This window comes from Acipenser ruthenus, chromosome 26, assembly GCF_902713425.1.
Source record: "Acipenser ruthenus chromosome 26, fAciRut3.2 maternal haplotype, whole genome shotgun sequence".
Taxonomy (NCBI): domain Eukaryota; kingdom Metazoa; phylum Chordata; class Actinopteri; order Acipenseriformes; family Acipenseridae; genus Acipenser; species Acipenser ruthenus.
The window spans coordinates 3,214,000-3,229,831 of NC_081214.1; the positions used below are offsets into that span (position 1 = coordinate 3,214,000).

Genomic DNA, 15,832 nt, shown 5'->3' on the forward strand with positions numbered 1-15,832 from the left:
CACGATGTGCTTGTCATGCAATACAGAAAGGGCAGAAGCTGTTCTTAAAGAGGCATTCGTTTAACCTTCCTAATAAGAATCTTGGTGCTTCCACAGCGTTCGCTTTGTAGTACTGGTACTCTGTTCTGCCTCTCCCATGTTCTCTCTGTCTTGTAGAAATGGCGGAGCGTCACGACGTTCAGCACATCCTGCGGCTAGCCAGGGAGCTGGTGTACAAGGTGCAGACTCTGATCGAGAACAAGTGAGCGTCACTGGAGAGGACCGACCCACCACAGAGTGTAGCCCGACCAGGGGGCCCCTGCGCTGACCGCTCTGAAAGAGGCCCGGTCCCCTTCCTCAACAGCACACCCAGCATGACAAGAGAGTAAGGGAGAGAAAAACAAAAACGCTTTTATATTTGAAAAGAGGGGAGGGGACAAACTGATAAATTCAGGAAGCAGGTTGGAGGGTCTGATCCAGTGTTTGTCTGCCTGCTTTTCCTAAGAATGTTTGTACGTGTGTTTAATTTTATTTAGTGTTTCATTACCAGGCTGTGAGGGGGAATACAAGACAAAGACACAGACAGTATATCGAAATGCCTTACAGACAGTATATTAATATGCCGTAGCACAGTCCTCTAGTCACGACTACAGTATAATGACCATTTCTGTTGGCAGATGGTAAAATATGTTCTGTGTCTCAATGGCTATGGCTATGGCTACTTACAAGGACAGCCAAACAGTGAAGTTTGGGGTTTTTAACTCCTTCCTGGGCCAATGAGAGTGAGGTAGGAGGCGGTCAGTATTCAGTGTACTTGAACTGCTACTGGAACCCTGCTCCTTGCAAGGCAGTTCTATAACCACAACCACTGAGCTACAGTACCAGTATCTCAATGTGTTGTGTTGGTTCAGGGGTGACAGAAGAAAATGATGGACCACATATTACTGAAGAATCTAAATGAAACTTCAGTATATGATGCCATGAAGTAAAACATCACTATACTGCTACTATTTTTGTAGTAGTGCCAAGGACCAATCCTGGTTTAAATAGGATATATTGTATGCCAATGATCCAGTTTTAACACATCGTTTTAAACCAATCGGATTGCTTACAAGTGTAGCATGACGTTACCCCCTGTGGTACACCAGCACTCCCGAAGCATTGTGATTGGCTGCTGACTGACGTATACGATTTTGTCCTGTAGTTTTAAGTGTATTTAATTATGCGTTTTATGTTAAATCTTTTTTTTTTTTTAACTTATCAAATTCAAAAACAGGAATTTAAACCAAAAAAAATGTAATAAAATGCATGACCTTTTATTATGTAAATAGTTGACGTTTGTTTCTGAGATGCACAAATTGGATTTTAAAAGAATATATTTCTAAAATGTTGATTTGGAGTATATACCCAGTTTTAGTGACGCACAGTATTTGTGCCAGCCTGCTTTATCCAGGAAGTGATGTCAAAGTAACTGGCTGTAAGAGGCGAGTCATGGATCACTTCAACACAAACATTACAAATTCACATACCTTTTTTTAAAGGTACCTGAAAAAGCATTGACTTTATTTAATCCTACAGCACCGACTTTAAAAACAAGAAAAAAATGTAATTATTTTGTACTAGCGTTGTTGTTTTAATTATTATTGTTCAGCTATTATTATGCATATCCCAACTTCCACTAAAACTGCAGTTTTTTCAGTATCTGCCATACCGATCCTGTCATGGCATGGCATGCTGGTCAATACAGGGTGAAGTGGACTGCCAGCTCCGTTACCTGAAAAGGGCATACGTTGTTATATAAACTGGTTGGTATTAATATTGTCTGCGGTGCCCGTTTTCAATTAGCCCTACTCTCTTCATTCCACACACTCGTCTTCAGCAAACAGGGAAGTGCCAGCGAGTGCTGTTAGTAAGAGAGGCTTTATCATTCAGACTGTGTGTGCAGAAGAACCGGATTCAGCCTCTGCATGAGAAACATTGCATTTCTCTGCTGTAAGGGTGTAGTCCTGCAATGTGGCTGCATCACAGAAGACGATTAAGATTGACTGAAATGAGCCACACTTCTACCTGTGGGTAAAAAACCCAAACCAAACCTGTTCTTGACAGCAGTGACATTAAAATGTACACACATGGGTGCAAAGCCTGATCCACGATTGTGACCGACTTACACAGCTACACTGTGCTGAAGAGCAACAGCAACTTCTATAGGAGTTTTTCCAGTTTCAGTAACTGCACTTTATAAACAAGGCTGCAAATGTACACTTAAAAGATTGACATGTATTTTCACAAGCAGTATTAATTAGTGTAGGAAACATGTTGCTGTACATGAGGACACTAAAATAACACTAAGAGATCTTATTACAAAAAATATTCTGATTAAACGTTTTGTAAGAAAAAAATATCTAGATCTATATATATAGATAGTTGTTAATTTACTTAAAATAGCCTTAGCATGGCAGACAGCATTAACTATCAGTATCAAAACACTCTGGGGTGCCAATCCACTGTGCCACCCAGGCCGTGTGTCTTTCCAGGATGAGGAGGAGGAGGATGATGAGGAGGATGATGTAATCAGTGGTGCGATGTGCCTTCAGATCATGCCAGTACCCTAAAACGACTCCACTTTCATGCAAGCCAAACACACACACACGTCTTTTTAAAGAAGGTACAATGACTGTGACAGGGAAACATGTACAGCTGCCATACAATGGTGAGAATAAGACACACGTGCCAATCTGAGCAAAAACCAGCAAAAAAAAAAAAAAGTGGTGTTATTTCACACAGTCGCATGAGTTTATATTTGTGATAATTTACTGTATATGCCTCCAAGCTGTAAGGAGGTGCATTTGTTTTTTTTTAAATCACATACTAGCTTTAGAAAGGTATGTTGACTGCAAGCTGGCTCTTCAGAGCACTATTCCTTCTGTTGAGGCATGTGTAATTGTGGGCAGGTTTGGAGTAATACAATTAGCAGCACTGCCTCGGACTCCACTGCTCCCTGTACCTGTCCCACAGCCTCGCCAAGCTGTGGCAGACTGTACCTTCAGAAAGGGCTTCTGTGCACCAAAGCCCTCTTTTCTAGCAATCACAAACCATGCGTTAAAAGACTGTTTACTTAGTTGTAAGATGATGTGCAATGTTATATAAATATATTTTTTATCCACGTTGTATTAACTGGAAGACCAATTTTTTTTTTGCACTTTTTTTTTTGGTAAAAGCACTAAAAAAAAAAAAAAAGAAATAAGAACCGGCCCCCTCCCTGTTTATTCTACGGACTTGTACAGCTTTCAACGTTTCTTACATGTCAGTCGTATGTGTTCTTTATGAATGTTGTGCACTGCCTTTTCATTTTTGTTTGGAAACCAACATTTGATTGAAAACTATGTTTAAAAGATGTATTTATTTATCTTGAATGTAACATATCAATAATAAAAAAAACAATGTCTCTGCAACCTCTTCAATAATGTGAACATCATAATATTTAAAAAAATATATATATATATATCAGAAGCCACCACAAGATGGAACTAGAGAGCCACAAACCCACAGTACATCCCAGCTGTCACTATGGAAGAGTTCAGCTATGGCCAAAAGTTTTGCATCACCTAGAACTTTAGGATTGAGACAATTTATATTTTTTTAAAAAAAAGCTGTATGAACATAATTTTGATATTTTATTTGACATCATGTAATCAGACACTACAAAATGATAATGCAAAAGTCTACCGGAAGCCATGTACAATACAGTATTTCATATTAGATTTCGAAATGGCACATTTTTTCAATGTGTCAGTTTTTTGTTAAGTATATGAAAACTACAAAGCGGTATGCAATTCAATATACTGACTTCACACTATTCAGCAGGTTTCATTCGACTTCCGATAGGAAGATTCTTCTCCTGTCTTGGGTCACTGAGATTTTTACGGTCGTGCTAGCGTACCGAGATCAACATGTTTTCAGTATTTATTTTTGTCTTGAAAAAAGGGGGAAAAAATGTTGCTTACCTTTTATCTGAAGCTGAAAAATCCAAGCCTTCCTTTTCTCAAAGCTGGCAGCTGAGCAAAGTGATCCCTGCGCCCGACGCACCACTTTCACTGAGGAAACAAGGGAGGAACAGCTCATTAGATGCGTGGGTCTTTAAAAGCTGTGTGGCCAGGGTTTTCCACCAGGTGGCGCTGTACATCAATAAAATATCCACTCACAATTACTGGAAGATTACCAGGAGCATTAATAATGAAACTTCTTGTTGATTGGGGTGTGCAAAAGTGAAACGCAGAACAGCACTAAACGTAGTTAAAGCACAGCTCCTATTGGCATAGAGAGATTCTTAAGAGCCGGCCCTTTAAATCTGCAGAAGGATTAATTAGGATGTGTAATATATGATCATATCTAATGTCTCTTGAAAAGAAAGGCTTAACTGTGTGCTGCGGGGATTTGTAATAGTAAATGAGAAATTAAAACTTGAAAAGATCTTTAGGCAATTTCACATGTGTACCAAAAACGTACAGGGACTACGCGAGATTTTGTTTTCAATCACTGAGGAGACCTGCTAGACTAGCAGAGCACAGAAGAACCAGGAATTAACACTGCAGTGCCTCCAGAAACACACAACACTTGTGGTTAGTTAAACACAGACAATGTTTTTTTAGTTTTTTTTATTGTTTTTGAAAATACAAAATACCATGGATCGTAGATACAGGTGAAAAACGTCAGTATTTAAAACAACTAAAATCCCAACAGTAGCGATGGCATCACATCATACACAAAAATGTACAAATACATACCATAGCCTCGAGATAGATTCTGCCATAAATTAACAAGACTTCTGAAGTTTATATGTGGGAGGGGCAAAAAAATAAAAAACAACGTACAACCCCAGAGCCCCTGGGCTAACGAGCTGATGAAGATGAATCCACGTTTTGTGATCAGCATGTCTGGTACAGTACAACACAAAGCCAGTGAAATCTTGTGAATATCGAAGTGCATTCTTTCAGTCCCTAAAACCAGGGCTTCCTCAAGTCCACAAACACGCACTTGCATTGCTGCACAAAGATCTGTGTATTCAGGTAAAAACTGAAGGTGTGGCATCTTTTCAGCTCTGGTCTTTCCCTGCAATACAGAAGGACAGAAATGATTCAAAACAGCCACCACAGCAACACTGTACTATATGCAGCATTCATAACAGGCCATATTATTATTATTTGTTTATTTAGCAGACGCCTTTATCCAAGGCGACTTACAGAGACTAGGTTGTGTGAACTATGCATCAGCTGCAGAGTCACTTACAACTACGTCTCACCCGAAAGACGGAGCACAAGGAGGTTAAGTGACTTGCTCAGGGTCACACAATGAGTCAGTGGCTGAGGTGGGATTTGAACCGGGGACCTCCTGGTTACAAGCCCTTTTCTTTAAACACTGGACCACACTGCCTCCATATGCGTTGCCTTCTTTTTGCGTGAGGTATGCAAAGTTGTCTTCATGTATTATATCCCCTCGTTTGGAAGGTCTAACATTAGTGTTGAACTAAACCACGCTAAAGAAAACCAACCTGTAGAAGATTGTATACATTTTTGGGTGGTGTAACTCATATCTTTACATGCCCAAGCTTGCATCTTAACACACTAGAGTTTTCATTACAGTACAGCACTCAAAGCAGCATCTTGGCAGCACAGTAACTGCTACTCACCACATTGAATACCAGGAGCTGCATTTCTGTTATGCTACTGGTCCAGTCTACAAAACAGAAAGGAAACGTTATTACTAATAATAATACATTTCCAAACAGGTGTTACAGTATAGAATGTAAAAAAATAATTAAGCCAGGAACCCAAAGCAGATTATGCACACCGAAGGATAGAAATCTGAAAATTTAGAAATAAATAAAAAAAAGGTTATAAAACAGATATTTACCCACCATCGTGGAATGAATCACCAGAACTTAGTCATCTGAATAGCTTTGTAATGAGATTTTTTTTTTTTTGCTATGCAAAAGGTACGGCTCTATAAAAACAAATCCAGATTTAGTCATGCATTTGGTTTCTTATTCCACACAATTACTGTGCTGAGTAAACTAAGCACGATCTGAGAGGATAAGGGGGAGCGTATTCCATTAGTGAGTAGAGTGCCATTAGCCAGATTGTACAGGATTTATTGTATTCATATTTAATATAGGATAATGCTGGATGGTGTGCTGGTGGTACAGCTGGTTTTGAAAGGTATTAGTTTGTTTTCTATCGGATTTCAGATGTGCGCTTTAAACTCATCTTTTGAACATAAAAACGATACAGATATAACTGGTTTTGAATCCACCCTCTCAACGATACTGCAGTAATCCACTCAAATGTACTCCATGTATAGTCTTATCTCACATGTCTGAACAAACCCCAGCTGCACATTCATTAGTAGTAAAGGATTTGTATAAAACGGGCATCGCAACAGAACAAGATCTCACACAGTTACCAAGGTGGACTGCATAAAACGAGTTTAAGTTAAGAGGTATTCAAATATGCCAAATGTATTAAATATAATAAAAGACCATGCAAAAAAAATGTACAGATTGGATGATCTACACATTGCTTTTAACAAGCCTTTTTTATTGCACTATAAAATAATAAAAAAATAAAAAAATGTAATTGCATGAAAATGTGCATGCTTTTAAAAAGCGGTACTTTCTAGTACTTAGTAGTAAGTCTCCTGGGGACAGCACTTCACAGCTGGGGTCCACGGTTCAGAGACAGGGCAGCTACGCTTCTGGGGAAGCTTTCGTTTAAAAGAAATGAGCATAAAGAGAGTCATGCTTATTTCTTTCTTGAATATAGTTCTCAGTATAGCACATGCATTCTCTCTACTATCCACTCTGACATACACAGTAAGGGCTACAGTTCAGTACTATCTTCAAACCCTCAATATAAAAGGACCCTTTGCTTTTAACTTGCATATAGGACCAGGCTACCAGGACTGATATGTTTTAACCTTCTGATCTTTTAAAAAAGGTTGTACATTTACTGTAAAGACTTTTTATTCTAGCAGAGAATATGATCATCGTTGTTAAAGCAGATCTAAAGATTTCCAATCAGGTGTGAACAGAAGAGGAGATTCTCACTGCAGCCCATCCGGAGCAGGTTAGGCACCCCGAAGGATACAAATCAGAACATGTGGCTTTATTAAAATATCATACATCATGTTGTAGTTGCTTTGATTACATGATGTTAAATGAAATCTCAATTATGTTCCCCTGGAGTTAGAGCATTATAAGTCCCTGGAGTTAGAGCATTGTAAAGCCCCCTGGATTCCCCCTGGATTGCAACACTTATTTTTAGGGGAAGCCCCAGATAAGTAGTTAATGCAATCCAGGGTGAAGCACCAGGGCTGTGAAACGCTCTATAAAAATCTTTGATGACTTACAGACTATCAAAAATAGCAACCAGTTTCCTAATCCAATAAATCAGATAATATTCAATAATCAATAATATACGATGCATTGAGAACACTTCAGTATTCAATAGCAAGACGCACAAAAAAATATGTAGCTTCTTCAAGTACGACTGAAAACATGCATATTATTATTATACACAGTAATAATTATGCATAGCAATATGATGATGACCTCACCACACCCCCCCTCTCCAAAAAAAACAACAACAAAAAAAACACTGCAATTGAAACCTTCAATCTGGTTTCCAAGCACATTATGTTTTAAATCTGCTCTCCAAGCACATCAATCATGTTTTGCGAGCTGCGGATGGGAAGGATGAGTCCTTGAATAAGCCAAGTCACCATAGTAACAAGTGGTAGAACGGCTTTGGCAATGCAACTGCAACTTAACCCTACCAAGCCGAAAGAAAATAACAAACTGGCCCCCGTGTGTGTAATCCGTATCCATGCAGAGCAGCGCCTGTCCCTGAACACCGTTTAGTGTTTGTATTCGTACACCTTGACGGAGTCCCTGATGAGGTGCTGTCGCGACGGGAGGGAAACCAAGCAGCAAGACTGGGGCGTTGCTTTTTTGGGGTTTATTTTACTTTAAAAAAAAAAGTTTTTGTCTTTTATATTTCAAACTGTCTAAAAAGTAAAAATAAATAAAATAAAGCTGTTTTCTTACTTTAGTCAAAAAATACTTCTTTGGACCTGCTGAAGCATTGTGAGAACTGAACCAGTCAGACTACAGATGATAAACAGCGCGGTTTTAGTTCATTCATTTAGTTTTGGGGTTCTTTCAGCAGCAGCAGCAGCTCTAAGTATTATGAATTTATCAAGTGTTGAAAATGTCCCGTCATTCAAGTTAAATAATCCAGTTGGAAGCACATGCGATGTGAAAAGATGTCAATTTAAAATGAAAGAAAAAAAAATGAAAAAAAGGGGTAATTATTTATTTTGACTTTACTAAATTAAATAAGGCATGCCTTATCATTACATCACACTAAAAAAGGTGCTCCATCAGATCAATAAAATAAATCAATAAATAATAAACTATTAAGAAAAATACAAGCAACAGATGCACCTGCGTGTGCATGCTTCTATAAAACTACTGTAAAAAAAAACAGATACATCTCTCCATACCAGGCAGAACAGTTACTGTACCTGTGGCTGTCCTTTAAGAAAAGCAGGGAGCTGAAATTCACCTTTAAAGACCTGGAAAAACAAAGCAATGGGTTTTAGAAACTGATACAGACAAGTCATGTAACATTTCAAAAACAGCAAAGCTTTGTTTTTGCAAGATCAGTGTTGAAGAAATAAATGCAGCCAGCCCCTCCTCCTGCAAGGGAATGTGTGCTGGTTTGATGGCATGGTTATCAACCCTAGTCTTGAGCTACCTTTACCAGCACTCACAGATTACATTTGATACTTCGGTATGCATGTCCAAATTAAATGAATTGGTTCATCAGGTTCATAGCATCTGCAGACGCTCACTGATTAAAGTTTCAAACCCGTGTGAATTCAAAACCAAGCGTCTGCTTGACAAGAAAAAAAAAAAAAAGCTGTTCCTGTCTGTAACCGCACGTCTGTGTTATTTCCTATTCCAAACACTCCTATCACGTCAGCGAGCAGCATGGAATTCATATACAGCATACAGCGTCCCGCATGAAAAGCGGGCATGGTTTCCATTTCCTGAAGGGCCATTTCATAACACACTTCTGCAGGGCATGTGGAGGGTCAGGATTAGCTGCTGTGATGCTTTCAATAGCAGAGCGAGACTCTTGGCTCACCAGTAATTCTTGGAATATAACATGCCCACTGAGGACCCTTGGGATACGATCATTATATAATGAGCAGTTCTTGCAGAATGTGCACCTATTGCAGAATGTGCAGCTGCTGTGCACTACCCTCTCAATGCTATACACTGCAGCAGCCCTGTCCAACATGTTAAAAAGATCCACATTAGGGAGTTCTTATAAAACCATACAAAAAAAAAAAGAAATGCGTTGACTAAAAAGCTGCCTACATTCAGACACAGCTTCAATTGTTTTCTGATCATTAAACATGTTGCCTGTTTTTTAAAACTATCACTGTACTGCATTTGTCCTGTCCTTGTTTCCAGACTGTCCTTTGCAGTATATTGAAGTATCCAAGAACAAGGCAGCTTTGAAATGGTGTGAAAACAGACCCCATTTAGGAGCTCAAGGACCCATATAGACCGGCTATATAGAATTACCTGTGCATACAGGGCACCGTGTGTGTAAAGCATAACATGTAGATAACATGCTGGAATTGTCCCAAAATACGCAACAAAATGTTTTTTAAAAAGTGCGTGTTATGTTCTGTGTCTGGGTCCAGCACAGTCAAAGCACTGGGATGGCTTCTTTACCCAGCAGCCCATGCAATCCTGATGTCAATCTGGGATGAACATTGGCTGGACTGGCCTCTCTCCAGAACATTACAGCTTGCATGTTATCCATCAATCAATCAGCTGGAGAAGAAGGGCACTCCTCCAAATCCATCAGAGCCTTCAGTTGTTGTGATCTCTCTTTGGGCTCATTTCGGCTCCAGTTTAGTTACACAACCAATAACAAAGATGCTTATGCTGTAATGGCATCAGTTGTGGTTTGTGGTACAAACTGCAAAACAATATGCCAACGATTAAGAGAAAGAATATTGCTGTTCGTGCAAATACTGAATTGCTGTGTTGTTTTTTTATGTTTGGTCCCATCTCAGAATGGCTTAAATCTCTGCAAAATCTAATTCAAACAAGATGAAAGGATTACTGCAAATGTGACCTCCGAATAAACTCAGGGCAACCTCCAAGAGTTATACAATAGATACAGTACCTCAGGAGGCATGTACCCTATATACACATGCTGTAATAAAAGCTTACTTTGAAAACAGTTTATACAATTTTAATGGCTATGCAAGATTGTGTTTATTTTTTTGTTTCCCATTTTAACTAGAAATAATCTGTCTAAATAAAAAAAAATGGTCTCGTTGACATGTGGACAGCCCCCAGTGTGCGTCTCTTGAAACAAAAGCTTTTCTTTGCTTGTCAGCATTCTGCAAGTTGTGTTATGACAAGTCATCTCCTGTTTATTAAATCCGAGCACGCCATTAAGCAATTAAAAAGCTTGATTCATTTCAAAATAAATGCCAGGACTTCTCTAAAAATAAACAGTAATTTATGACATTAGAATAGCCGATCAAGTCTCATGCTAGAGAAACTGGGTGCAAACAGAGTGCTGAAGTGTGAAGGATAAAGGGTTGCACGTATAATTACAGCTTTTGCTTGTTACTGTAGATAGGGTTCCTAATGATGTCTCATGTCAGGGGAACTTGATAGTACTTTGTATTAAAACAATCACGTGCACATTCCAGTGTTTCAAGCACGCTTTAGGATGTAAAACTATGGAGTAACAAAGTAAAAGGGATCCACGCAAAGGAAGACATCAATTCTGAGTAGGCCTACTTCACCTTGTTAGCAGATCTGTCGGCCACTATGCAACATATTTATTATTTATTTCTTAGCAGACGCCCTTATCCAGGGCGACTTACAATTGTTACAAGAGATCACATTATTTGTACATACAATTAGATTATTTTTTACATACAATTACCCATTTATACAGTTGGGTTTTTACTGCAGCAATCTATGTAAAGTACAGCAGCAGTGTCCCCCACCTGGGATTGAACCCACAACCCTCCGGTCAAGAGCCCAGAGCCCTAACCACTACTCCACACTGCGGTCCTACTTCTTAATACTTCCTCACTTCTCCTGTGAGACAGACAACACTACAGTAAGCTGAGGACGTTTTTAATGAGCCATAAAAAAGGCGCGATTCTCAAACCAAATTGTCATTAGCACTATTTTTTCAGAAAATGACAAACAAAAGCAAATGCATTCAATAAATTACCAAACCAGCTCAGACATTTAATTTAGAGGCTTAAGTAGCCTTTTTGTGCATGTTGTTTTTTTTTTTTACATTTGTTTTAAAATATGCAATTTCTGTTATTCTTATTTAGAGAATAGCCGGCAAAAATCCTGTATATGCTCAAGAGACTACTGGAGGATACCTTTCCCCAACCTCAGTTGTCCTCTCTCAATCCACCAGCCTATACCCAACTCCCCTGGTATATGCACGCAGGCATTATTACAGTGAGCAGACACTTTAGTTCCAAGCTGTTTACAAGATTATGGCGTGCAGTCTCTTACACAGAAACACATGGACTTTATTAAGTACCATTGCCAAGTACTGCCAGGGTCGATTTTAATGTCTTTTGAAAACGTATAAAAGCAGCGAAATTGCTTTATTTATAATCTGATGAATGCCTTTTGCTGGGCATGTGGAATTAAAAACGGCAACACGCTGCGCTGTAAGGTTCTCCAGCAAATACCTCTTAGAAAGCACTTCGATGAACCCAAACGTAAGCCTGATTGAGGCCGACAAGGTGGGAGACGCCAAGAGAGGTCTTCGTGAGAACATCAGGCAGCAGCACCAAATCAGCACAGTCCTCAGGTCAGCTGCAGTTGCATTTCATCTTACAAGGAACAAGGAGTGATGGGAATTGTGCAAGTCAGAGCTGCCCCCATTATAATGCTGTAGTCAGGGGGCCGTAGTTAAGAGACCATGCAATACGAGATCCCCTTCTAAACGAGAATACAAGGGCAGGTTGAACTGCATTACAGGTCAAATGGGAACCATGACCATACTGCCTTCTAACTGCATCAGTGGTATAAAAGGGCTGCCATGCAAGAAGGGTGCACTGCAGTGGACACAAACCATTCTTTTATTAGACTGCTATTAAAAACTCATTTACTTGTGACCTAAACAATAATAAAAACAGCAAACAATGGTCTTTAAAAAGCAACTGAATTTTAGGCACACAACTGCACAATCTGTAGAGCATTGCAGAACCTCAGTGTGTATTATGCGCTAAAGAAATGTGTGTTTGATGCACTGCAGATGTGTGGGTAAAGCCACAGAGTAACTCAGAACACAGCCAGGCAGGAATATGCACAGGAAGGGAGTCAAACATTTACAATAACTACTCCATACCGCATTTCAGAATCGCCAAGACAAGACACGGACTGCGCTTGCACTTACTGTTGAAAACCGAAGAAGAAATAAATAAATCAATCAATTCTAGCTTCTATTTCACTTCTAAAACAGGATTTGAAAGAATTATCATACTTGAATAAACGCCACTGACATATTTAATATTTATAACAAGTCGTCAATATTGTATTGTCATCGCTAGGGATAATGTGGATAAGTCATTTGTCAAAACCTTAGGGTTGAATTTATGTATTTATTTATTTGTATATTAATGTATATAAAATGATGATTTTTGCCTTACTAATCAATGCTTATTCAAATGCAAGAGAACTTCTGATATCTGAATTAATTGGGACCAGGGGTGTTCGGAGAATCAAAACTGTTCTGATAAATGAATTATGACAACTACATCCTTTACAAAACTTTCCCAATCAAGAAACCTCCTAAAAATACAGAATTGACCCTTTTACCTGTGCATATACAGCCCAGAGTACTGCCCTGCTGTGTAAATGTCAGAGATTGAGGGCTGAAGAGCACCTTTTCCTTGGACAGGTTAACAAGGGGCCGTTCAGATAAAATCGGGATTCGGATTAATCACAGCTTTCCTGTAATTAAATACTTGTCCTGTTCCTGCCTACAGTACTTTATTAAAGGTGTGAGCTAAAAGGCATAAAACAATTCGGCCTGGGTGAAAGTATTTTATTTTATTTTTGAATTGTGCCTAGCAGCAAGCTCACAAAACAAGCACGCAACAGGAACAAAAAGATCACCGTTCAAAAATGTGTTGAAAACATTTTGTGCTTTAACATTTATTTATTTTTAGGCCCTGGATCAAACTGTGACAAAGTGAAGTGAAGTGAAGTGAAGGGTATTGAAAAGTTGGCCAGCAAATGCATCCCAGTAGCGTGCTTGAATTTAATTGACTCATTTACTGCTAACACAGTTCACAGCAACTAGCAAGAAACCGTTGTGGGCAGACCATTCCGTTCTTGTACAAAAGAAACGCTGCAAGATATTTTCAGCTCACCGCGGGGCTTTCAACTTTTGGGAAGCACTATTTAAAAAACAAATAAAATTGCCTATGCTAGTGTCAGGCTATTATCCACATTTGCAGACCCTTGCTGCTAAACAAAGTATTAAATCCAAGTGATTGCTCACCATATGAAACTTAGTGGAGCCGTTAAAACATTCTTACATATGGCACAAAGTGGGTTTAAATTTATTACATGTACATTTTGTTGTCAATAAAAATGAAGACATTACAGTAGTTCTGTTAACCTGCTCACTACTGTAGGCCACCCTAAACAGGGCAGATCCGTTTTATTTGTAAAAAGGAACACGTTTTGAAATGAAGAGCTTCTTTTGTATGAAGAGCAGGGAAGAATCCATGTAGGATTTGGACCAGCATTAAGAGGAGGGGGAGAAAGATGAAAGCAGAATAGGATGTCTGTGCCACAGAAATAAATACAGTAAGTTAACATTCCTTCAAATCTTAAAATTCTGCCCAAGAAAAAAAAAACAACTCTTATAAAGGCACCGGTGACCTTTACACGCCTTTTTCAAGCGGATTATAAAATAACGATCTTAAAACCAGGAGAAAGGCCGCTTCGGGAGGGTTTATGGTCAATTTAATTCTTGCTAATCCTCCATTTAGGATTTCCCCGCGGGCCAAGGAGGTCCCGGAGAAAAGTACAGATCGATCTGAAAAATGAGGACCCGTGGGTCATAGTGGATGAAGAACACATGCTTTAGAGACCCCCCCCCCCCCCCCAAATCGCAGAACACGGTTATGATCTCAGGATCATCTACAACATGCAGGGCTTAATGGAATTGCTCACAGAGTTAGAAAAAAAAAATCACATTAGCCCTGCACTTTGTCCTGGGTTTCAGAACTACTATATTAATGATAAGGAGCCAGGAATTTAAATGAAATGTTCCTCTCTAACCACTGCATGAGCATCTCTTAACAGAAAACCTGCTGACTGAGGCTAGACTTGCCCTGTACCTCACAACACCTCTATAAATCGTAATGTTTTGAAACGTGGATGGCAGATCTAATCCTATCACAAGCCAGAATGCCCTAGAAGATTTTAATGCCATCAATAATGTGTTCTAATGAATTTCCAGACCACATTTTTCCATTGGATAACCAGGTCTCTATATACATGTAAAACTGTAAGTTTGTACTTGTATTCACGTGCCTCCACGACTGTATACCCCCCAGCAGGGAATAATAATTGGATCCAACAGCAGCTGGAACACAACCTAGACCTGTTTGCAGTCCCTGAGGTCTGCATTTAAGTACAGGGAATGCATGGTCAATTGTTTTTTTTTTTCCAGTAAAACACTATATTCAGTTTCACCGCAATTAACCAGGTAGCTGTAGTCTTTGGAGATGCATGATTTATTTCACTAGATAATGCTAGAATATTCATAACACACATTGAACTGTGAAAGTGTGGTCAGTCTGCATACAGTAGCTAATCTGGACTCAAACACAAATATAATTGATGGCTCACTTCCCTCAGTAGACTACATGACATCTGGGCTCTAAAAGGGGGTTAAAATCTCCCAAAAGGACTCTATGCACTGCCATTCATTATTCAGCTCCATTACCCTTTACACTGTAGGATTACTGCAAAACGCATCAAGGCAAGACACATTTTAAACAGCACAAGCACGTGTGCAGGTCTATGAAAGTCAAACAGAGCGCTGCATTATCGCTGCTGATGACAGGGCTTTCTCATTTACTGCATTTGAACAACGAGAGTGAAAATAAACAGCGGATCAGTGCCACTGCTCTCGGCTCTCTCTCTCTTTAAATTTTTTGTTCTTAATTTGAGGACGTAGGCAGCGGCGTCCCCTGCGTGGACGGACGTCACCGATCAGTCAAGCAGCAGTGTGCTTAATCCGGCCGAGTGCTCCTCAAGCAGCAGACTCAGGAAAATGTATTGATTAGCTGCAGCAACAGCTGGCAACACAAAACAGGAAGCTCATTTTCATATATAAAAAAAGAAAAACTAAAACTACATTTTTAGGGGGTAATTAAATGTTTCTTACTTTCACACCCTAAGTGCAATGCTTCACTTCCTTTGCATAGTAAGCTAATTATAAAACAAATGACTCAAATTAAGCCAACACCTTAAACGATTATCATTATTTTTTTTTTACTTTTAGTAAACACGTAATCTAAATTTTTGATCAGGTTAACGTCAGCGAACAGTACAGAATCGAAGTTGCATGAGTCAAAGGAATACAACTTTGAAAGTCCATGAAGCCACTCCAGCCATTAATTAAATACATTGAGAGTTAAAGCTTAAAGTAAATAGGGCCGCACTATCTTTTAGAAAAAAAAAAAAAGGAAAAATCCA

The 15,832-nt window shown here is 39.2% G+C and overlaps 2 protein-coding genes across 8 annotated transcripts in view; one reads left to right on the plus strand and one right to left on the minus strand.

The window, feature by feature from the left end:
* LOC117429948 (small G protein signaling modulator 2-like) overlaps nucleotides 1-3,425 on the plus strand; it is a 40,724-nt gene extending 37,299 nt beyond the window's left edge. For all 4 annotated transcript variants that reach the window (XM_059000617.1, XM_059000619.1, XM_059000618.1 and 1 more), the window contains one exon: nucleotides 157-3,425. In XM_059000617.1, the coding sequence (XP_058856600.1) occupies nucleotides 157-245 (89 nt within the window). In that variant the 3' untranslated portion in view covers nucleotides 246-3,425. The remainder of the gene's footprint in view (nucleotides 1-156) is intronic.
* A 1,198-nt stretch (nucleotides 3,426-4,623) lies between these two features.
* The window catches only part of LOC131701635 (protein-tyrosine sulfotransferase 1), a 28,154-nt gene continuing 16,945 nt past the window's right edge, over nucleotides 4,624-15,832 (minus strand). For 2 of the 4 annotated variants that reach the window (XM_059000622.1, XM_059000623.1), the window contains exons 4-6: nucleotides 8,560-8,610; nucleotides 5,666-5,712; nucleotides 4,624-5,088 (exon numbers count right to left, since the gene is read on the minus strand). In XM_059000622.1, coding sequence (XP_058856605.1) covers nucleotides 5,695-5,712; nucleotides 8,560-8,610 — 69 coding nt within the window. In that variant the 3' untranslated portion in view covers nucleotides 4,624-5,088; nucleotides 5,666-5,694. Of the gene's footprint in view, nucleotides 5,089-5,665; nucleotides 5,713-8,550; nucleotides 8,611-15,832 lie in introns of those variants that run through there. The other 2 variants (XM_059000626.1, XM_059000624.1) reach the window with 2 other exon arrangements.